At 48.9% G+C, this 23,578-nt stretch overlaps 1 protein-coding gene across 1 annotated transcript in view; it reads right to left on the bottom strand.

The window, feature by feature from the left end:
- The window catches only part of SOX30 (SRY-box transcription factor 30), a 698,329-nt gene extending 676,814 nt beyond the window's left edge, over positions 1–21,515 (bottom strand). The window contains exon 1 of the mRNA XM_069652843.1: positions 19,163–21,515. Coding sequence (XP_069508944.1) covers positions 19,163–21,338 — 2,176 coding nt within the window. The 5' untranslated portion in view covers positions 21,339–21,515. The remainder of the gene's footprint in view (positions 1–19,162) is intronic.
- Between the last annotated feature and the right edge of the window lie 2,063 nt (positions 21,516–23,578).

The following is a 23,578-nucleotide window of genomic DNA, read 5'->3' as shown; positions in this document are numbered from 1 at the left end:
GTAAATTGATGGAAGAATCTCTTGAGAATAACAATAGGCCAGGCCCGAATTCGACAGTAGGATGTGGTAATAGTATGAATATGTCTCCACTAGATGTACTGGTGGAGGTTCTGGTAGAGGAGAGTAAAAGCAGAAGTTGTTCCCCTCGTACACGCGCCTGATGATGTCTGTAAAATCATATTAACAGGCCGATTCATGGAATAATTAGCGCGGCGCAAGTGGGCAAAAACGTGCGAATCGCAGTGGAATAGCGAAAATCGCAGTGCAAGTGCGAAAATCGCACGAAAAGCAGCGCACATCGATTCATGGAAGTCCGTGCGCGAGAAAACCAGCGGATGTGCGATAAAAAGTGCGCGGCGCACGTTGGCGCACAGGCCATCTAACAGCGTGCGCCAGGTCACAGCGAAAATCGCACAGGCCACAGCGAAATTCGCACATAGCGCGGCGCACGCAACAAAAGTAGGCGGAACACGGGCGTAACACTCGGAATGGGGAACAACTTGCCAAAACGTGGGCGTCACGGGGGAAAGTACAGGGCACAAGTGCGCGGAACGCCCACACGCTCGCCTACAACACGTATTCATGGAATAGAATAGGGGAAAAAAGCGCACGCTCAAACCAGCGCACAGGCACAAACACAACCGCCACAACAAAGCAGGCGGTAGCGTCTCTGCGGCTGTAAGAAATGTGCGCCAACAAATAGCACCTATATACTGCCATGATGAATGTCCTATACTGTGGCCCTCCAGGACAAATGACGTGCAAAGGGGTACCCACAAACACGGACACCCGCTGAGAAAAAATACGTGTGCGTGTATAACGGGGTGCGCGGGAAGTCTCACACGCGATTTCAGCAGGGTACGTGTATTACAGGGGTTCGCGTGAAGTTTTTCACGCGATCGGGCCTGGGGGAGCGGGCTACGTGTATTTCAGGGGTTCGCGTGAAGTTTCTCACGCGATCGGGCCTGGGGGAGCGGGCTACGTGTATTTCAGGGGTTCGCGTGAAGTTTTTCACGCGATCGGGCCTGGGGGAGCGGGCTACGTGTATCACAGGGGTTCGTGTGAAGTTTCTCACGCGATCGGGCCTGGGGGAGCGGGCTACGTGTATTTCAGGGGTTCGTGTGAAGTTTCTCACGCGATCGGGCCTGGGGGAGCGGGCTACGTGTATTACAGGGGTTCGCGGGGTACCACTCACCGTCTGCCTTGCGTGTAGAAGAACGCGTAGCCAACACCCGCTGTGAAGTAATAGCGTGTGAACCCCAACGGATGAAAAACACACGCACCGCACGAAAAGCACGTACAGAACATAAAGGCACGCGGGATCACCAAGCCCTGCCAGGGCAACGCCCGTGCGCAAAACGTCACAGACGCGCTTACGCTGTAAGGGCCTTTGGTCCAATGAAATCGCGTACGCGTGCTGACGCGCTTACGCGCTAAGGGCCTTTCCTCGATTTTCACGCTGACGTGCAGGATTTTCACGTGCCAAATCACTCCGTATCAAGCTGGCCACGCGAAAACACACAGAAGACCACGCTCCTGCCCAGAAGGCCGAATTACTGCCCCCCAGTGCCCCGAGCAGCCTCCCACGTGCCATCTGCTGCTGCCTGCCTGCCTGCTGCCACCGTGCCCTGCCATTTGGTGCCTGCACATCAGCCATCTGCAGGTGTCCAGTTGCTGTGTCCACCCCTGCTGGAACAGAAGACTCCCGACTCGGATAACATCGCTCCACAGCCCAGCCCCAGGACCCAGTTGGCCACCCACTCCTGCCCCTGGGGTTGCCATGTCGGGCACATCAACATCTGGCACCAGTGGCAACCCCCAGCCAGAGGGGCAGAGGGGCACCAGCTTCACTGCCACCGAAGTTGGTGTCCTGGTGGAGCAAGTCCTGGGGCAGTATGATGCCCTCTTCGGATCGTCCCGCGCCAACAAGGAAGGACGGGACAGGATCTGGGCCGACTGTGTGGTTGCCATCAACGCGGAGGGGGTGGCAACCCGCACCATCCAGAAGGTCAAGAAGCGCTGGGAAGACTTGAGGTCCAGGACCCTCATGAAGGCCCGGCGCCTCGTGGAGGGGGGCCGGGGCCGCATGAGTTCCATCCAGTTGAGGGTCCTGGAACGCGCACACCCAGCGCTCCACGCCCAGGTCCTTGAGAGGGAGACCCGTCTGGAGTTGAGCGGTAAGTGGCCAAGCATTGCTGTGTGAGACAGGGCATGTTGCAGTGTGCTGGTTGTCTGATACTTGCCTGCATGTGTGACATAGGCCATGTACGCATGTATGTGTGCAGGGACATCATGGGAATGCATGTGCGACCTGTAATGTGTGAACCGCACGGTTGTTGCATGTGTTTGAATGCGACATGGGGAGCCCTGTGCAGATTGCACACATGAGAGCATGGCAGTCTCTGTTCCTGGACATGGGTGGGGGCGAGGGATGGGTGCTGATGCCAGATACATATGTGGTATCCATGTCTGTGTGCCTGACCTGCGTGTCTGTGACTTGTGAGTGCCATGGATGCATGACACATGTCTGTGACAATGTACAGATTCACTGATGCAGTCTAGTCATCCTTGTATGCACTGTGATTGGGGTGTACGGGGCCAGATGGATGTGACTGAGGTGAAGTGTGTGCATGTGATAGGCATGACCCATGATGCATGTGAGTCCCATTACATTGTATGATTCGAGAGTCCATTGGACATGCATTGAAATGTCCATGGCACGCACCATGACTGTCACTGTGTGTGTTTTGCCTGGACTGACACATGTGTTGTGGTGTGACATGATGGAAGTGTACTTTGACAGTGGCACTCATCTGCTATTGCTTCCTGTCTAGGGGACCATTGTACAGTACCCTGATGCTTGTGTTCTATGTCTCCCTCTACGCAGCGGCTAGTGAAGGAGAGGGCGGAGACGGCGCTGTGGAGCAAGGCGGCGGGGATGCCCCCACGGCTGCAGCGGAAGGGGTGGGTGAGCCCCCACAGGGGCCTGCTACGGCGGTAGACGGCGAGGAGCCATCCAGGTTGGTGGTTTCCACAGAGGAGGAGGAGGCCGCCACTGAGGCGCACATGGGGCCTGGTGGGGGCATCCCTGCTGGTGCAAGTGGTGCAGTCCAGGGGCAGGAGGCAGCACAGGTCACCGTGGAGGGGCCTGTGCATGTCGCTGTCCCTGAACCTGTGGGTGCACCACCTTGCACCAGCAGGGATGCCCCGTCCCAGGCCCGTCCGCAGGTAGAGGGGATGTCCATGTCATCTGACTCCCCTCCACCTGCGGACGAGGGGACCCCTGGCCGTGTGGAGAAGGTCCTGATTGGGGTCGCGATGCGCACGGCTGTGATTCGTGATGCCGTGCGTGCTTCCCAGGAGGAGCACGCACGTCATCACGAAGAGCACCGTGCCGACGTGGCCCAATTGGGATCGGCCATGTTCGGGGGTTTCCTGCATGTGTCGGCCAATCTGGCGGCCCTCTCCTCCTCTGTGGAGACTATACGCCAGTCGTTCTCCTTGCCGTCTTCCGGCCCAGATGCCACCAGGGCCCCCTGTGGACCTGCCCTGACCAATGCAGCCAGCTCGGTGGGGATCCCATCCCTGCCACAGTCGGGAGTCAGAGGTCCAGCAGGGGTGGACAACACAGCAACTGGACCCCAGCAGATGGAGGATGTGACGGCATCATCGGGCAGGGCACGTGCACGACGGCGTCGGTGGTTTCCATCATCCTGGATGCCGTCGTGCTGGCAGAGGCAGTGGCGTCGGAGGCAGCAGCAGGCTCGACGTGGGAGGCATCATGGCTCTGGGCCATCAAGATCAGAGGGGCAGGCATCGGCCGGAGGGCAGGAGAACCCTGGGATGGTAGTGTCTTCCGTGTGGGAGCAGTTGGTCCAGCGGATAGGTGCGGAGCGGCAGCGGGCGGAAGAGGAGCATCTCACCATGGTCAGGGCGGAGTTCTCCATGCGTCGGGCGTTGAGGCGGGCTGAGTGCCTCGAGGAAGCTCGCAGGGAGTTTGGGGTGAACATGGGGTTATCCCTGCGAGACCTCGGGGCCAGGACAGAGTCCCGCCTCCAGGACATCGACATGGAGTTCGATGATGCCCTGGCCGGCAACATCACAGAGTGAGCCGCAGGACTTGCCCGCTGCCATTGTATATAGTTATATAGTTAGTGGTAGGTTTCCTTTAAATTATTTTTTTTTATTTGGTTGCGATTGGACAATGCGCCACTTTTTTGTATATAGTTCAGTTTTTAGTTAGTTGACATAGTTAGGTTTCATTTGGTTGGGCTCATGGACCCGGGATTGTCTTGTAAATAGTTCTTCTATGGATTTTTTGATTTCTTGGATTTTTTTCATGGACATTCATCTTCTTTTTGTTGTTTTGCTTTGTGGTTTTTCTAATTTCATTTCCATTCAAGTTGATTTTCAATACATTTTTATTTTCATCCTTCAATGTGTCGTATCATCTCATTGCTTTCATGCATGTCATGTTGGGTGTTTTAACATTCACTTGCAGCCATTGTGTGTGACAGACATGTGTTCATTTGCATTATTTACATTGGGTGTGTAACATGTAATTGCCTTTGATATGTGGGTAGATGTGATAGTTGGTTGGGCCTTTTGGCAGGGGAGGATGGCCATTACGGACATGATTGGGGATTGTTGGGACCCAGGTGCAGGGGGGCATGGATGGGACATGGGCGAGGGCCTGCTGGCAGGTGCCCCACAGTGCTGGGGGGTGGGGGTGGTGGGGGACATGAGTTGGACATGGGTGGGGGCCTGCTGGCAGGTGCCCCACAGTGCTGGGGGGTGGGGGTGGTGGGGGACATGAGTTGGACATGGGTGGGGGCCTGCTGGCAGGTGCCCCACAGTGCTGGGGGGTGGGGGTGGTGGGGGACATGAGTTGGACATGGGTAGGGGCCTGCTGGCAGGTGCCCCACAGTGCTGGGGGGTGGGGGTGGTGGGGGACATGAGTTGGACATGGGTGGGGGCCTGCTGGCAGGTGCCCCACAGTGCTGGGGGGTGGGGGTGGTGGGGGACATGAGTTGGTGTTCATTAGTTCAAGGAGACATGTGCCTTTGCTGGGGGGCATGCCCATGTTGGGTGGGCTGCCTGCGGGACATGACCAGGGATGCAGGGTAGTCCCCTGTGGTGTGGGCTGCCTGCAGGGGCCGTGGAGGGTGTACAGGGAACACCTGGGAGGACCCACACTGTCAAATCACATGTAGGACTCCCCGGCACCTCTGAAATACACGTACCCTGCTGAAATCGCGTGTAAAACTTCCCGCGCACCCCTGAAATACACGCGCCCAGGCTATTCGCGTGTGGAACTTCCCGCGCACCCCTGAAATACACGCGCCCAGGCTATTCGCGTGTGGAACTTCCCGCGCACCCCTGAAATACACGCGCCCAGGCTATTCGCGTGTGGAACTTCCCGCGCACCCCTGAAATACACGCGCCCAGGCTATTCGCGTGTGGAACTTCCCGCGCACCCCTGAAATACACGCGCCCAGGCTATTCGCGTGTGGAACTTCTCATGCACCCCTGGAATACACGTAGCCCGCTCCCCCAGGCCCGATCGCGTGAGAAACTTCACGCGAACCCCTGAAATACACATAGCCCGCTCCCCCAGGCCCGATCGCGTGAGAAACTTCACGCGAACCCCTGAAATACACGTAGCCCGCTCCCCCAGGCCCGATCGCGTGAGAAACTTCACGCGAACCCCTGAAATACACGTAGCCCGCTCCCCCAGGCCCGATCGCGTGAGAAACTTCACGCGAACCCCTGAAATACACGTAGCACGCTGGGAGACATGAGTGGGGGCCTGGTGGAGGGTGCCCCTGGTGACTGGGGGGGTGGGGGTGGTGGGAGACATGAGTGGGGGCCTGGTGGAGGGTGCCCCTGGTGACTGGGGGGGTGGGGGTGGTGGGAGACATGAGTGGGGGCCTGGTGGAGGGTGCCCCTGCACTGCTGGGGGTTGGGGGTGGTGGGAGACATGAGTGGGGGCCTGGTGGAGGGTGCCCCTGGATGGTGGGGGGTGGGGGTGGTGGGAGACATGAGTGGGGGCCTGGTGGAGGGTGCCCCTGCACTGCTGGGGGGTGGGGGTGGTGGGAGACATGCATTGTTGATCAGTAGTGCAAGGTGACATGTGGGTTGGCTGCGGGGCATGCCCATGGTGGATGGGCTGCCTGCGGGACATGAGCAGGGGTGCAGGGTAGTCCCCCGTGGTGTGGGCTGCCTGCAGGGGCCGTGGAGGTTGTCGAGCGTACACCTGGGAGGACCCACACGGCCAATTCACGTGTAGTACTCCCCAGAACCCCTGGAATTCACATACCCTGCTGGAATCGCATGTGGAACTTCCCGCGCACCCCTGAAATACACGTACCCTGCTGAAATCGCGTGTGGAACTTCCCGCGCACCCCTGAGATACACGTACCCTGCTGAAATCACGTGTGGAACTTCCCGCGCACCCCTGAAATACACGTACCCTGCTCGCACTGGGCCAATCGCATGTGGAACTTCCCGCGCACCCCTGGAATACACGTACCCTGCTGAAATCGCGTGTGGAACTTCCCGCGCACCCCTGAGATACACGTACCCTGCTGAAATCGCGTGTGGAACTTCCCGCGCACCCCTGAAATACACATACCCTGCTCGCACTGGGCCAATCGCGTGTGGAACTTCCCGCGCACCCCTGGAATACACGTACCCTGCTGAAATCGCGTGTGGAACTTCCCGCGCACCCCTGAGATACACGTACCCTGCTGAAATCGCGTGTGGAACTTCCCGCGCACCCCTGAAATACACGTACCCTGCTCGCACTGGGCCAATCGCGTGTGGAACTTCCCGCGCACCCCTGGAATACACGTACCCTGCTGAAATCGCGTGTGGAACTTCCCGCGCACCCCTGAAATACACGTACCCTGCTCGCACTGGCCCAATCGCATGTGGAACTTCCCGCGCACCCCTGGAATACACGTACCCTGCTGAAATCGCATGTGGAACTTCCCGCGCACCCCTGAAATACACGTTCCCTGCTTGGCGTTTGCTGTTTGCCAGCCCGGTGAACTGGTCCAGGGTTAGCGCAGCCCTTTGCGATGATTTAGCGATTTTGATGGCTTTTCCTTGCGCGAGGGCGTTCTTGGGGGCGTTACTGGCGCTGCTGCAGGGTCGCTGCGATTCTCTGCGCCACGGCTGGTTTGGGAGCCTAAAATCCATGAATACGCTGTGCGCGGAAATCGCTTTTAGCGCATGTTCCTGGCGCACACAATCGCACGCGGACACTCTGCGCCAGCCGCTTGCGACACTTTTCGGCGAAATTCTATGAATTACCCTGCTTATATATTAAAACCCAAGAATCCGCCACAAGTAAAAAGTCAGGATAAAGAATTAAAGAGGAACAAAAATCAAAAGAACTCATCGACTTCCTCTAGGAAATTCTTGAGGAACTTATCGATACCTTCCGTTGATGTAACTAATTCTACAGGTGCTGACAAGACACCAGCATAAGCCAACAAACCGAAGGGTGGGAAAAATAAGAAGAAAACTAAACAGAGCTAAGTGGAACAAGTAGGTCAAGTGGAACCGGTTATCATAGTAGACTATCAAGTTACAAAATCTATTGTACCCTTCCTTCAGAAGCTACAGAATAAGGAGTTGCCTGAGAAGTCTTCCAATTGCTTATAAGGGTAGTGAATGGATTTTGACATGGGTGAAGTTCTGCATACTCGCAATACAGAAGTAGATAGCAGGAAAACATCCAGCCCTAACAGTTTTAACTTTGAACTTCAGATGGAGCCAACTTGTACATTTACACGGGTCTGCATTAAAAAGGTTAAAAAGGATATGAATTGCTCTGACAATTTTAATAAAACAAGCACTGTAATAGAAAAAATGTTTGGTAAACAAGAGGCTTATCCCTTGCACCACTCTGCAGTACTATCATTATTTTCTTTATTTCTTTATGAAGGCAGAGTGACGTCAAAAAGCAACTATTTCCAGCTGAGGGAGCACTCCTGGGCTGGCTGAACTGTCAAAGGGAAACGCGGTTTCCTTTTGACAGTTCTGTTCCCCAGCCGTGCATGCTCAATGAACCATGCAAAGCTGGGGGTGTATTGCTTCCCCAGCCTTGCATAACCCATTGGAAATGCTGGCTTGGGAACTGCATGTCTGTATGTGTGAGGGGGCGCTCCTGCACCTCCTCGCACATACAGAGCAGGCTGGAGTGGGGCGTTCCATTACACATGCTCAGTCCCCTGCGCGCATGTGCAGGGACCAGGAAGCTCTGGACTCCTGATTACTGTTTATGCTACATTGGAGCTGGAGCGCTGGGAGGAAACTTCAGGACTGGGCCAGAAGGAAAGTTTATGTTCACTTATCTGTTGTTTAAATATGTGTATGGATACGTGTATGCTTGTGCTATGAGTGAGTGTATGATGATTGGTGCTTGTGTGAATGCGCAAGTGCATGCTGTGTGAATGTTGTGTGAATATGTGTTGTGTGCTGGCCTGTGCAGCTGATTTTGGTGACGGGGGGTTGTACAACAAAGGCATTTTACACAATTCCTCACCAAGCAAAATCAGCTCTCCTTCTGAGGCGCTGTGGGGCCCAGGGGACACGGATGGTATTTTTTATTGGACATCTATTCTGTCTAGTAAGAAATACCATGTCTGCCCCGTGGTCCCCCAGCAACTCGTATCCACACATAATCAAATTGATTGTGTGAGGAGCTATGGGGATCAGGGAACAGGAATGGCATTTTTAACTGGACATCTGTGATAAAGCAAGCATAAGTGTTATTATGTGGCTGGACTGGCATTTTGGTGCAGCCAGTCTAGCCATTTCTTACTGTGACTGTGGCACAGCATTTTGTATTGGGCATTTTTGATAAAGCAAGCATGATAAGTGTTATTATATACCTAAAATTGCATTTTAATGCAGCCAGTCTAGCCATTACTTACTGTTGCATGACATTTTGTACTGGGCATCTTTGATAAAGCAAGCATGATACGTGTTATTATGTGGCTGGATTGGTATTTTGGTGCAGCTTGTCTAGCAATGTCTTACTGTGGCATGATTTTGTATATCTTCAATAAAGCATGCGCGATAAGTGTTATTATGTAGCTAGAGTGGCATTTTGGTGCAGCCAATTGGGATATATTTTCACACTGTGGCATGCATTTTGGTAAAGCCAACAGGAGTATGTTGTGGGGGTATTTGTATATTTTGGCAGAACCAGCATGGAAATGTTTTCTTATAGTAGCACTACTGGCATTATGCGCAAAGCAAACATGAGTATGTTCTTATATGGGAATGCTGGCATATATATACAGTATGGAAATGTATGTGCAAAGCCCCTGTCTCCTATGGGTTCCCTCAAGGGTCATGCCTCTCACCCACCCTATATAATATGTACACCAAACCTCTCTTCAACCACCTCGAAATTCCCTACACTAACTCAACTGACGACACACAAGTACTTCTCAAATTCACAGGTCACCATGATCTTGACTGCACCAATATCAACCGAGTTTACAGCATCATTCAGGAATGGATGGCCACCCATTACCTATGCCTAAATGATTATAAAAAAGAGCTCCTCATCATAGGCTCCCCCCATCAACTTAAGCCCCTTCACCCAGCCTTCATTTCTATCAACTGAAACATTACACCAGTTTCTAGTTCTGTCAAAACTCTAGGAGTCCACCTTGACTCTGAACTCACCATGCACAAACACATCAAAGCGGTTTCCTCTTCGGCAGCCTACTCTACTAAACTCATTAACCTCTTGAGAAAATTCCTCTCCCCTGAGAGCTGCCCCACCCTTGCTAGAGTCATCATAGGGAGTAAAATGGACTACCGCAGCTTAATCCTCGCAGGAACATCCATCAAATACTTAGCTTAACTACAAGTGATCCAAAACAACGCCCTTTGGGCAGATTGGGGCCTGAATAAATCTGATCATATATCACTGGTGAGATACGAAGCTCACTTGCTGCCAGTCAAGGCACGTTTTGAGTTTAAGATCCTCTCTATCGCCCACTGGTGCATCCACAACAGTGCTCCTACGTACCTTGCTAAGCGCCTGTGCAAAAAACACCTGCCAAGTTGCCTGCGATCCTCCACATCTTCCTCCCTTGTGACACCTAGATTTACCAGACAAAGAGCTGTAGTTGCTAGTTTCACTGTTTTAGCTCCTAGCTTATGGAACGCGCTCCCCACATCCTTACAGGATGAGCCCTCGTACCTGATCTTCCGCAAAAAACTCAAAACCGCCCTGTTTAATAAATACGACTAATTCAATACCGTTTCGGCACTCCTGTGCAACTGAGTGCTTTCTCTAACTGGTTCCTTACCATGATCCTGTACCATGTTGCTGTTTTTTAAATTTTTTATTTCTTCAACTTTTCTTTCATTTTTGTATCCAATGTAATCTAGCGCCATGATACTTCTGGGTCGTGGGCGCTATCAACAAATGTAATAAATAAACAAAGCCAGCGTGAAAATGTTTTTATACTTGCACATATTGTGGGCAAAGGCCTCAGGAAAATATGTTGGAGAAATTCTGCTGTGTACGTTGGTAACTTGCATCTATTGGATTTTTTTCATGAGTTACCCTACAAAACCAATTGAAGACTGTTTGCCTTTTTACCCAGTTTTTCTCAAAGGTGTGCTGTAAAATGCACCATTTTAACCCATTATTAAAAAATAAATGCACCACCCTTATTTGTTTAGGTCTTCCTTGCTATGCTCAGTCACTAAAACATATTTGGGGGAAACATTTACGCCCCTCCACTTGAAGAATTTACCAGCCGCCACTGCTGTTTCTTACTGTGGCATTGTATATTCTTCTGGGCATCTGTGATAAAAAAACCATGATAATTGTTATTGCTTCGACTGACATTTTGGTCCAACCAGTCTAAGTATGTCTTAATGTGGCATGGCATGTTTTCCTGTAATATGTTTATTACGTGTCTAGACTGGTCTACATTGTGCAGCCAGTTGGAAATGATTTCATTGTGGCATGGCACTTTTAATAGCAAAGTGTTAAATTCATTAAAGCATTAATGTTACTGTGCACTGTTGGTGGCTTGCATGTAATGGATTTTTGGATTGGTGTTACCATACAAAACTATTGCAAACGCTCAGAAACTGTGCTGTATAATGCATTAAAATGCATATTTATATCTTTCTCCTAGTGCAGTGTGCGGCGTGCCCCTGAAGCAGTATGATCATCGTGTGTATTGAACAAGTGTGGTAGTCTAGGCCGGCCCAGAGTGTGGCCCTACCTGTTATTTGCTTCCGAGCTTAGCGGGGGGCCTGCACATGGCTCGCAGCAGGGGGCAAAATGTGTGCTATGCCACTGTTGTGCTGTGTAAGTCGTCTGCGGCCCAGATGGTTTCTCTAATGCGATATTAAAAGGTAACCCTCAGTACTGGGGCAGTATGTTATGTCCTTTTCATATGCAAATAGAAAGAGAGGGAAGACTGCCCAGTTCTTGGCATAAAAACGTTTTAGTCCCAATATATAAAACAAAGGGAAACCGCGAATTAACATAAAACTATAGGCTAATAGTGCTATTAGACTCCATAAGCAAAAATGTTGCTGGTATAATTCTGCAGCACCTCGAGGATTGGGTGAAGTGTTCGGGTAGACGATCACCTTTTCAGACAGGTTTCTGGAAGGGTGTAGGGGCTTCTTTAAACAGTCTTATTGTAAAAATATTTAAAGGCCAGGTTAAGGATAGTGGAAATGAATGTCCTCACGTTGCATTTCTTGATATCCATGCTGCCTCTGACGATATGGATAGGAAACGTTTGTGTAACAAACTGTGGCTTTGCGAATTGCCAGTCGGGCTTTTGAAAGTGATTATGCTTCTGCATTGTGATACTTCTATGCAAGTGAGGGTGGATATGGAAGGGAGGGTAACCCAGGAAGTAGAAACTAAGACAGGTCTTAGGCATGCATGTGTATTGGCTCACTGCCTTAGTTTATATGTCAGTGACCTAGTTGAGAACTTAGCCGAAATCTGATGTTTTGCGTCCAAAATTGGTCACAAGCATTTTGGCTTCCTGGCCTTTACTGATGACTTTGTGTTGATGGATAAAACAGAAATCAGATTACAGTCAGAGAAGTGCTAACAACCTCACATTGAATATCACAAAGACAGTGATCCTTACTTTGAAAAAGGGGAATAAGTTAGTGGGAAGTAACTGGTTTACTGACAATCAGAAGCGTGTGCCCTGCAATTGCATGAAAACCTTTGGTTTCTATATATAACTGTTAAAGAAGGGCTGAGGCCATAGAGAAATTGCATAGCAAACGTATCGCCTCTTGATACAATGGAACAAAATAATCAAAAATTCTGTACATTCTCAATGATGCCAGCATTGAGATTTTATGAACAAAAAATTCTACCAGCCTTACTTTACATTACAGAAGTACTAGATACCCCTCGGGAGAAAGAGTTGGATGTTATGGAGGGGCTCCTATTGAAAGGACTTTTAAGTCTTCCAAAAGGTGCTGTGCTAGTTGCCATTCGATTGGAGTTAGGATGCAATTAATTACTTCCCTTATATTAACTAAGAACTTGATGACCTTTCACAAAATGTTACATTTCTAGCAAATTCACTGTGTTTTACTTTGAAAGAGATCTTAATTGTTGGATCGTCAGTAGCCCTAAACTCTTTTAGAGATTGTTGCAATTTAGTATTCTGGGTTATGGGTTGTAACAAGGCCCTATTGGCACCAAACCCGCCAGAATTAAATGGAAAATATGCAGATCTTACTGGGTGAGGCAATGTGGGGGTGTCCGTAACTACATGTCCTTACAAAAATATGAAAAAACAACTGAGAAATGTGATACAGTTCCTAGTTATCTAAGACGATTTCCGATCCAAAGTTGCATTTTATCTTTATGCATTTTAGATTGAACCAATTACATACACTAGCAACGTGGAGCCCTAGAAGGTGGTTCTCAAAGGACCAAAGAATGTGTCATCTCTGCAAGAGGCAGGGAATTTTAGAGTCCTGGTTACATATTATTATAAGATGCTCATGTACTCGAATATTGTCCTCTGACATTTTTGGTTAACTTGTCTTGGGTCTTTCTTTTGTATCACCAAATGAATTTTTGCCATCAGAAGAGTTGTGGTTGCAATTATTGATGGGTGATAATTATAAGCTAATCATTGCACTGACACACTTTATCAAAATCATGTATATTTTCTGGGGGGAGAGTTGGACATTTAGGAAGGCTGATAAGGGAATAAGTGGCTGAGATTAATTTTGTATTATATAGATGGAAGCATTTAAGTCTCATTTAACTTATGCTCTATAGTGTATTAGTATGTTTTCATGAATTGATTAATACGTGTTTTATTGTTTTAACTTTTTATTTTAGAAATGTTTTTATAAACCAAAATACAAATATAACTTACTCCAGAGAGGTTTATAAGGGTTGGGGGGGGCAAAGCTAGTAAAGAGTTAGTAAAATATTTCTATTTATTCCACATGAGCTATGGAACTCAGGGTAGGTAGCTGGCTTCAAATGTAAGGGGGTTATAGGAAGAATGATGTGGTTTACAGTTCTGAGAAATGTACCTTTTAAGCACTGAATGAGAAGAGTGCACAAACAAATGCGAAACCTCTTTAGAGATTGTCTTATACTTAGTTGTTTTCAGATTAAATGTTTTCAAACACACAGGTCATTGGAAAGTAGGGTTGAGCCAGGTGAGGTATAGATTCAAATTAGGGATTTATTTGGATCTGTAGGAGTGAATTTGGCATGACAACAATGATGTTGTTTTGTGTTTGTTTTAACTTGTGGAAGACAGTATATTTGCAGAGTTGTGGTATTGCCATGCTTTCTTGAATTAACAGATGCAGAATTGCTCCTTCTCTTGGGATGGGTGTCTACAAAAAGGCAGATGGCCTGTTTTTCTGGTTGCGATTGTCTGAGAGGTACATCATCCATGAGGATACAGTCTAAAAGGTTAAACTGGTTGATAAGTTTGTCACTATTAGAAATTAAAAGGATTAAAATAGCAAGGTTTTTGAGTCTTTGGTTGGGGAGTTGAGTAGAATTATTTTTGAAGGAGTGTGTAGGATTGAAATAGCAAGGTTTTTGAGTCTTTGGTTGGGGAGTTGAGTAGAATTATTTTTGAAGGAGTGTGTAGGATTGGAATAGCAAGGTTTTTGAGTCTTTGGTTGGGGAGTTGAGTAGAATTATTTTTGAAGGAGTGTGTGGTAGATGTCTCTTTTTTCACTGTGCTGCTGAAGGTGTGGATTTAATTAGGTTGGGAAAGTACTGGGAAGTGATTGGTGGACCAGTCTATTTCCAAAGAGCTTCCAGAGTGGAGCAGAATGTGTGAGGAAATAATGAGGTTGGAAGTGATGACCAGGTTCTGAGTAGGGAGTGATAGGTTGGTATGGTTCTGTGGAGACTTATAAGTCTCCAAGAAAGGTATTGGAAAGGTGCAACACACAGCATTTCCTCCCGAAATTGATTATTTTGTTCAAAACGAGGGCTGGGATGAGGTAGGGCAAACAGGAGGAATTGAGTAGTCTTTTGGGGAAAGGACCGACATTGATAAAACATTCCAAAGATGGCAAGCATTCAGCTACTTTGGAGATGTGGGATAAGTGGTCTCTGTAGACTGCAAGGCCTGTTTTTCTCACTCAAGCATGTATGAGGAAGTCAAGTAGGAAGCAAGGTGGAAATAGGCCATGGTTTGGTAAGAAATAATATATCTCTGTGGCAGTAAAGAAGTTCAGCTCTGCGAATAATGTGGACAGCTGCTGCTGACAGCAGGTTATGGTGCCTTTTAAGATGATGCCAAATGAAATAATGTATGTATGTGTGTTCGTGTAAGTGTGTGTGCGTATGAGAGAGGGTTTCAGTGTGGGTATGGTGTGCATGCACATATATGTAGTCTGAGATTTTCATGGTGTGAGGTAGGGCCCCTATTCCAATACCAGCATTACTAGGCACAACCAACACGAGGCTCCTAGAGTGCCGGATACTAGCAATACTAGCAAACACCAATTTTCCTACAGTGACAAATGTTGACCTTACTGTTAGCAGCCAGAATGGAAGTGTTCTTAAGGTGACAAATACTGTCCTTGCTGAGCACAGCCAGAACAAGTGTCTTTGCAATTCAAATACTGGCATTACTGGAACAAGTATGTTCTTATAGTGGAAGAAATTGCCATTGCCAGCAACAGCCAACACGTATGTTCTTACAGTTAATGAGAAAGACATTATTTGCCCTCCCAGCATTAAAAAGATATGTTTACACTGGTACAATACTGGCATATGTTTTGGGCAGCTGCAACATGAAGTGTTTTACAGTAACCGTACTGACATTTCTTGTATGTACACAGAGGCATCATGAAGATACGTGTTGGGACCTGGCATCTATTGGCTTACTTCATGCCTTAATCTACAGAACTGATAGTAATGGCTTTTTACCCTACTGTTCACAAAGTGTGCTGTAAAATGCACCCTTTTACTTTAAAAAGTACAGGAGGAGCACTCCCCGTGCCTCCCCCCAACCCCCGTGCTCGATGGGTTGATTGTGGCTCAGTCACTCAGGATCTTTAGTGAAACATATGTATGCCCCTCTTGCAGTGCTTTATGCCCCTCTTGCAGTGCTGTATGCCCCTCTTGCAGTGCTTTATGTCCCTCTTGCAGTGCTGTATGCCCCTCTTGCAGTGCTTTATGCCCCTCTTGCAGTGCTTTATGCCCCTCTTGCAGTGCTGTATGCCCCTCTTGCAGTGCTTTATGTCCCTCTTGCAGTGCTGTATGCCCCTCTTGCAGTGCTTTATGCCCCTCTTGCAGTGCTTTATGCCCCTCTTGCAGTGCTGTATGCCCCTCTTGCAGTGCTTTATGTCCCTCTTGCAGTGCTTTAAATGAGCCCTCTCTCAGTACCCGCACTTCTTATTTTTGGCCTGAGGACCGGGCCTTCTACAAGCTTGAGGCAAGGAGGCAGATTAGGTTGATAGCCAGGCACGGTGGTGCCTGGGGAACGACTATTGTCCAGTAAGAGGTGTGAACGGGGGTGATAGTGGGAGAGTAGTATAAAATGGCATGCTTTCTGAAATACTCTAGCAGATGACATTACATTGCTTTGCATTTTCTTTTACTGTGAAAAATGTTTTAAAACTCACACCTTTGAACGCGTTTACTGTGCTCTTCTTTCTAGTCAGCATGAATACATTAAAGCTATAATTCTATTTTTGATCGACATGTTTCTAAAACGATTTATATAATGTCAGGTTAGAGTTTTATGCAATTTCAGTACTTTTAAATGCATTGTTATAAAACGAATATTTATTTTGTGCAAATCCAATTCTTAACAAATACTTATATTAAGTATAGAATGGAAGTTATGTGACCGAGTGATTACATCGCTGAATGGGCCCTAATCCTGGTTTCACCACTTACGCAAAGTGTGTGATCCTGGGCAAATCATTTAATCTCATTATGCCTTAACTTAGAAATTGGAAGTCCTGCGAATACATACCCCTAAAAATGGGCCACAATAAGGAGATCATTTTTCTATCTCCCAGAGTGAATGAAGAAGCGTACAATCCATGTGTTAAAGATGTGCGCATGGTTTCTCACCTCATTTGACATCCAAGGGAATTTTGAAGGACTCGACTGGCTTGGGTAGGTTCCCAGAACAAAACATATCACAACCCCATCTGATCCACCTTTGTAAAACGAATGCATTTCCAGCAGCATCTGATTCTGATGATGGCAGATATGCATTACATTCCTGTGGTATCTGCCAGCTCTTAGCAACTGGTAAAAGCTTGTGGATTCCCAATAAATCCATGTAAATGCCTCACACCATGCATGACATACATGGCAGGAGGCATTTACAATTGCACTACGGGATGCAAAGAATCCACTGAAACCCAGGTTTGCCTGAATTTCCTTGCATTTGCGCTTTGTGGTGCAAGCAATCAAAATTGCATGGGAAGGCTGCTAACGCGCCAGTGTTAGGGAGAGGGGGTCCTCTCTCTGTAATCATCAGAGAGAAGAAAAGGGCCCCCTTTCAAGGAAAATGTGGGCATGTTATGGGGCCCTCAGTAAAGTCTGCAGAGCAACTCATTAGGATGATCAGGTTTGAAGCTAAGCTGTACACCTATCTGCTCATTGTTTCTTTTATGTAGCCCTCTTGTGTCCCTCGGCAGGTTTCAAAGAGTTGTGAGGGTTTATCTGTGACTTTCCACTTTAAGCACCCTCAATTATTCATAGATTATAGCTATTAGTTACCTTTCAGACACCCCTTTTCTTCAAACTCTGTCAACTCTTATAAATCACAATCTTGATGTCAAAACAGGGCAAAAACCGTCTGTGATTGATGGAAGTATTTGAAAGACGTCTGCATTGGGCTAACAGAGTCAAATTTCAAGCAAATGAGCACGCCATTAGTCTGATCTTTAGGTTGACATCACTGATTGCAATATGATTCAATGTGCCAAAGTGCCAAGGGCCAAGCTCAGAAAAAAGGGGTTTATGCAGAGTGAAAGATAGGGTAAAAATACGGTTGGAGCGGGGGTAAGTGGGGAGAGAACTTGAAAGTGATACAAATAGATGCTGAGACACAGAGAGAAAGACACACATAGAAAGTGAGACGAATAGGGAAGTACGTGAATAGACAGGGATAAAGGGTACATTAACAGAAATGGGTCGGGGAGACCCTCGAGGGCTCCAGCGCACGTCTAGATTGGTGAGCGCCTGCACTTTGTTTCTTCCATTTAAAGCACTGCCCTTTGGTGAATAATTTAACCCGCACCATTGACTTTCATTCATTATTTTGTGGTACATGATGTGATGGGAGGAAAAGCAGGTGTTTATGATTCTAGGGATGGATCCTTTATATAGCATCATTGGACGTCTATCAGATAAAGGTGGTGTTGGATGTGCAGTGCAATTGGCATGGGCTGATAAGATGATAAATTGGATAATGGTTCTGTGAAAGTTTGTGAGATGATTTTGGGCAGCTAAGTACCTGGGAAAAATTTTCAAAATAGGTAGCCCAGAGAAACACGTTCTTGAATGACTTTATTTGGAATTATTTTGTTTCCTTTCTTCCAGGAGTCTGCATTACACATTATGAACCAAAAACAATCTGTCTATAAATTAGTTGGGCCATTAGTCTCAATGGCAGAGCTCTCCAAAGAAGTTTACACAAATTATAAACTAGGAACTACACAATGTCAAAAAACACAAGCACCTTCAGTCAGTTAGTGAAAATCGGACTCAAGTAATCTTCACAAGAGCAGAAGGGAGACAGATAACCTGAAGTCATATGTACCATACACAATAATTACACAGATAAGTTTAAAATATAATTGCTTTCCAGTATCCAGGCTCGGACTGGCCAATAGGGCAGCAGGGCAATGGCCGAGACACAAAGGCAAAATGCTGGTGCAGGCCCGTTTTGTCTGTCAAAGTGGGTAACTTTTTTGGCCAATGTGGCCTAATTTGATGAGTTACTTCACTAGCTAGTCGTTTTGACCACTGTTCCTGAATACTGAATAAATATCTTTAAAATGCATAATTTGCATCACATTTCATCAAAAAACTCCCCCTTGGGGACTATTGAAACAATCTATCACAAAAGGAATGCATCGCCATTTGCAACGGTGGGCCACTTTTTCATTGATGCCCGACTATGCCCCAGTGTCACTGGCGGGTGCAGCCAGGGATGGGAAATCTGAGGGCATCCACTCTGCCGCAACGGGGGAGATCTATCAGACCTGGGCGTTCACACAATATACATTGATATACCGCTCTCTAGCCCATGGAAAAGCTTGTCAACACTTTTAAAAAGTGCAGGGTAGAGTATGTGTCCTGTGTTCGTGCTTGCGTCTATGTGGGTAGAAGACTGGCAAATCAGTGTGGGTAAAATTAGCCTGCGCCTGCCCATTCCCCCTGCTCCTCCCGCACAAAACACAATCAAACTACATGGCGCAGTGCACTGTGAACCTTGCTTCAACTGTTAAGGGTGAAACGCGTGTAACATGATTATTACATTGGCAATGAAAATTCCATATTTCGATTTTAGTCATTTTATAAGACACACATCAATGTTCCAGGTAAAACTGATCAATGCAAACAAGTACAGAAAAGAGCACATGAATAACTATTACTATAAGATACCTGCATCCGAGGGCAGCACGGTCAGTGGGACGTCCTTGGTCTCAATTTTTACGGATGGTTCCATCAGAGACTGCATTTTAATGGGCACAGGCGTCAGGGGCATCTTGGTGAGTCGGATCACCTCGGAGGAAGCTGAAGGTGTCTGGAACTGGATCCTTGTGCCCGGAGGTACAGGATGCAAGGTCAGAGGGATTCGCAGGTCCTGGGAGGTGGCCCCAAACACACTGGGCTCCTGTGCCAAGAGCACCTCCTTGCTTTGAGGGTGTAAATATCCATTTGGTGCAGGGGGTTTGGAGACGGTGGCAGCCTCCAATCGTTCTCTTTCATCCTCAACCAGGAGCTTCCCAGACTTCATCTCCTCCATGTGCTCCGTTTTAATTGCACCCTCTTTGACAATGACATACATGCCCTTGGTACCATATCCTATGTTATCCTCTAGTGCATCTTTTGTTTTGCATTCCTCCTCCCTTGTTATCGTCACCTGGCTATCCCCAGATGTCCCCCATGAACCTGAGGAAGGGAACATTCTAAGGTCTGCATCACTATGCACTTTACTCTGGTCTGCATCTCCCCACGATCCCCTGGAAGACATAGCTCCTTGGTTATTGTCATTCTGGATTTTGTTTTGTTCAGTACCTTCCCAAGATCCTCTGGAGGATACTCTGTGGTCGGTCTGATGGCCCGTGCTCTGCTCAGTTTCCCACAATCCTCTGATGGTCGTTCTGCGGTCAGTGAGCCCCTTGTTCTGGATGCACTGTGCCTCCCATGATGCTCTGCAGGCATTCTCTCTGTGACCAATGTCATTTGGGCAGTTTTGCTGGTCAGTGGACTCCCAAGGCCTTCTCACTGACCTTAAGTCACAGTGGCCCCCATTTTGGTCAACCGGTTCCCATGAAGCTCTGGATGATCTGTGGTCAGTGTGATTCTCCCTTTGGCCAGTCATTTCCCATGGAATACCCCTATGGTCGTTGTGAATCTGCCATTGGCCAGTAGCTGTCCAAGATCCCCTTGCTGTCAAATGGTCAGTGGGGTTGTCCATTTGGTCACATGCCTCCCAAGAAGATCCCCTACTGGCTATGTGGTTGTTATAAGCATTCCTATGGTGTGCCGTGTCCCATGTCAATCCCCTGGTAGTCCTGAGGTCCTCAGTCTGGTCGCTGGCATCCCACACAGGCACTCTCATAGCCCTGTGGTCAGTATGGATCTCTCTCTGGTCACAAGAATCCCATGTTAACCCTCTGGTGACCATATGCTCATGATGGATCTCCCTCTCGTCACTGGCCTCCCATACAGATTCCCTAGCAACTCTGTGGTCCTCTGCATGACCGCTAGGTACCCACAGGGATCCTCTTGCTATGTGGTTGTTGGGGCCCTCGCTCTGTTCACTTGTAGATGCCCTGCCACCACAATTACCCTCGCTCTGGCCACTCAAGGGACCCCTAACACTGCTATGCCTGTCACTCTGGTCACTCATTGACTCCTTTGTGCCACTATGACCCTCGCTCTGGTCACTGCTAGACCGCCTTGTGCCCCTATGACCATCTTGCAGGTCAACTGTGGATGCCCTAGTGCCATTATGGCTTTCAATCTGGTCACTTGTAGACACTCTGGTGCACTTGTGGCACTCAAGGTGCCCATTTGTAGAGCCCCTGTTCAGCCGCATGCCCTCATTCTGATCATTTATAGATAAGCTGGCACATTGATCACCCTCATTCTGGCCACTTGTGCACACCTCATGGCACTCACTCTGGTCACTTGTTGCACACATCAAGACCCTAGCTACCTTATCCGCAGCATGGCCCTCATTCTTGCCACTTGCTTGAGCCTTAATTGCTCTAGGGTCAGCATAAACCTCCCATGCAGCCCTGATCTCTGTGAGGGCCCTGCCATCCTCTCCCTCTGAGCTCTGGGAAGTTTGACTCCCTTCCCCATGAGGTCCCTTTCCCTGAGGTGCTCCCTCTCCTTGGAGCCCCCTATCAGGCTTAAACCCCTCTCCCTGCAGTTCCTTATTCGGGTGATCTCTCTGGGAGCCCCAATCAGGCTGTCTGATTTCTCCCTGGAGAGTCTCATCAGGCTCCCCGCACTCTCCCTGCGGACCCCCGTCAGCCTGTCCTCCTACTGCTCTGGCTCCCTTGTGATAGCCCCCTGGACTATGAAGCCTCTGGCTCACCTCCATTGTGTCCGATTGTGAGCTCAGTCGCTGCGCATGGGCGCTCCGCCCATGGGGGCGGGGCTTCCCTTCAGTTCGTTAATAACGTTCTCAGAACTAGCCTTTATTCAAACCCTTCTCCTTCGAGCACTGGAGGCCCCGCCCCCTCCACCCGCGCTCGTCTTCCCATTGGTCTGCGCTCTTCGTGAAACAACATGGCGACGCCAGCTCGTGCAGGTCGCGTGGCGTGTTGGCCGCTGCTATGGAGACGACGAGCTAGACAATAGAGACTATGGGGCATGGCAACGTCACAGTCTGTGTGTCTCACGATTGGCTGCCAGGAGAAATAGTGTGGCTTTGATGCATGAGGACCCACTGTACGGCATCAGATGGTGGGGAAGAAGATACAAGATCGATTGTTCAATAAATATAGCTTCAGTGGGACACCTTGCCTGCAACTGGGAATAATTAGCCCGTGTTAAACATGTACGGGAGCCCACACAGCTTGGCTGTGGTTCTCTTGGTTATATCTAGTCTGCATACTGCACATAAAACTACGTTTGGTTCAGTTTCTTAAATAAATTGCTGTCTGTACCATGGGCATAGGACATGGGGGGCACAGGGGGGACAAATCTCCCCCACAGTTTTAAGTGGGGGGGGATGTAATGTCATTTATCCCCCCAGAATATGTTTGGTGTGTCGTGCAGGGATCTGTTTTTGAAGTGGGGGGAGGGGCTGCTTACTATGTAAGCTGCCCTCTCCCCCCTGGACTCCAAAGCATGGGGGCAATACCCTGGGGGCAGATGGGCGATCATCTGCCCCCAGGGAAGGGGGCAAACAAAAAAAAAGAATATTGTTTTTAAAACGTAGTTTTCGGTTGGGTGGGTGGGACCACTAGCCACTAGGGATTTTTGCAAGGGGGGTGGCCCTCTCCCCCCACCCTAAGTGGATGGGCGCCACCTTATGTAGACCTCCCTGGGGGCAGTTTTCTGCCCCTAGGAGGAGGTACATGAGATGCCCTCCATCCATTTGGGGTGGGGGGGAGAGGCCACTGCCAATATTGGTGAGCCACCCCTCCCAAGCCTGGGGAAGTACGTTTTGACCCCCCCCCCCCGTGGGGGCAGATGGCCACACACATGTGCCCATCTGCTCTAGGGAAGGGCAAAACATATATATATTATAACTTGTTTTGGGTGCGGGTGGGGGAGGGCCCACTAGACCACCAGGATTTTTTGTGTTTGAAAGGGGGGTGGCCCTCCCCCCCACCCTAAGTGGATGAGAGGGCACCTTATGTAGCCCTCCCTGGTGGCAGATTTCTGCCCCTAGGAAGGGGTACATGAGATGCCTGCATCCATTTGGGGGGGGCGCACTGCAAATATTTGCAGAGCCACCCCCAAACCTGGGACAGTACGTTTTGACCCCCCCCCTGGGGGCAGATGGTCACACGCATGTGCCCATCTGCCCCTAGGAAAGGGGCAAAACAAAAATAAAACAAATTATAACTTGTTTTGGGTGGGTTTGGGGGGCCACTGAACCACCATGGATGTTTTTAGTGGAAAGGGGGGTGGCCCTCTCCCCCATCCCAAATGGATGGTGGGCATCTCATGTAGCCCTCCCTGGGGGCAGATTGCTAGCACAATCTGCCCCTAGGAAAGAGGCAAAACAAAAATAAAAAAAATGATAACTTGTTTTGGGTGGGTGTGGGGGTCACTAAACCACCATGGATGTTTTTAGTGGAAAGGGGGTGCCCACGGGTGTCTTCTTTTCGGAAATGCATGGGGTTCTTTGTTTTCCTTGGTGGCTTTGACACCCCACCCCCAAATCTGTAGGTACTCCACATGAGCAAAATCTGCTTTGCCGAAAGGCTTGGGGCTATCAGTGGGTTAGCCTTTACCCTTTGCGCCGAGGTAGGTGCATCCACACATGTGAGGTGCCGTTTTTGTTGGGATACCTGTGGGAACGCGGGAAGGTAGGACATCTGTTGTTGGCAGCGTGTTTCAGTGGGTGGGCAGAGGGAAATGTCTCTGAAATTTGGTGGAAAAAAACTCAATTTTCAGACATTTCATTCTGGCCACCCACTGAAACACGCCACCGACAACACATGTCCTACCATCCTGCATTTCCACAGGTGTCCCGACAAAAACGGTACCTACCTCACATGTGTGGGTGCACCTACCTGGGCGCAAAGGGAAAAGGCTAACCCACTGGTAACCCCAAGCCTTTCGGCAGAGCAGATTTTGCTCATGTGGACAACATACAGATTTGGG

This window comes from Ambystoma mexicanum, chromosome 3q (assembly GCF_040938575.1).
Source record: "Ambystoma mexicanum isolate Mex_15411 chromosome 3q, UKY_AmexF1_1, whole genome shotgun sequence".
NCBI classification, from domain to species: Eukaryota; Metazoa; Chordata; class Amphibia; order Caudata; family Ambystomatidae; genus Ambystoma; species Ambystoma mexicanum.
The sequence above is the reverse complement of the archived record's forward strand: the minus strand, read 5'-3'. Positions and strand labels throughout refer to the sequence as shown.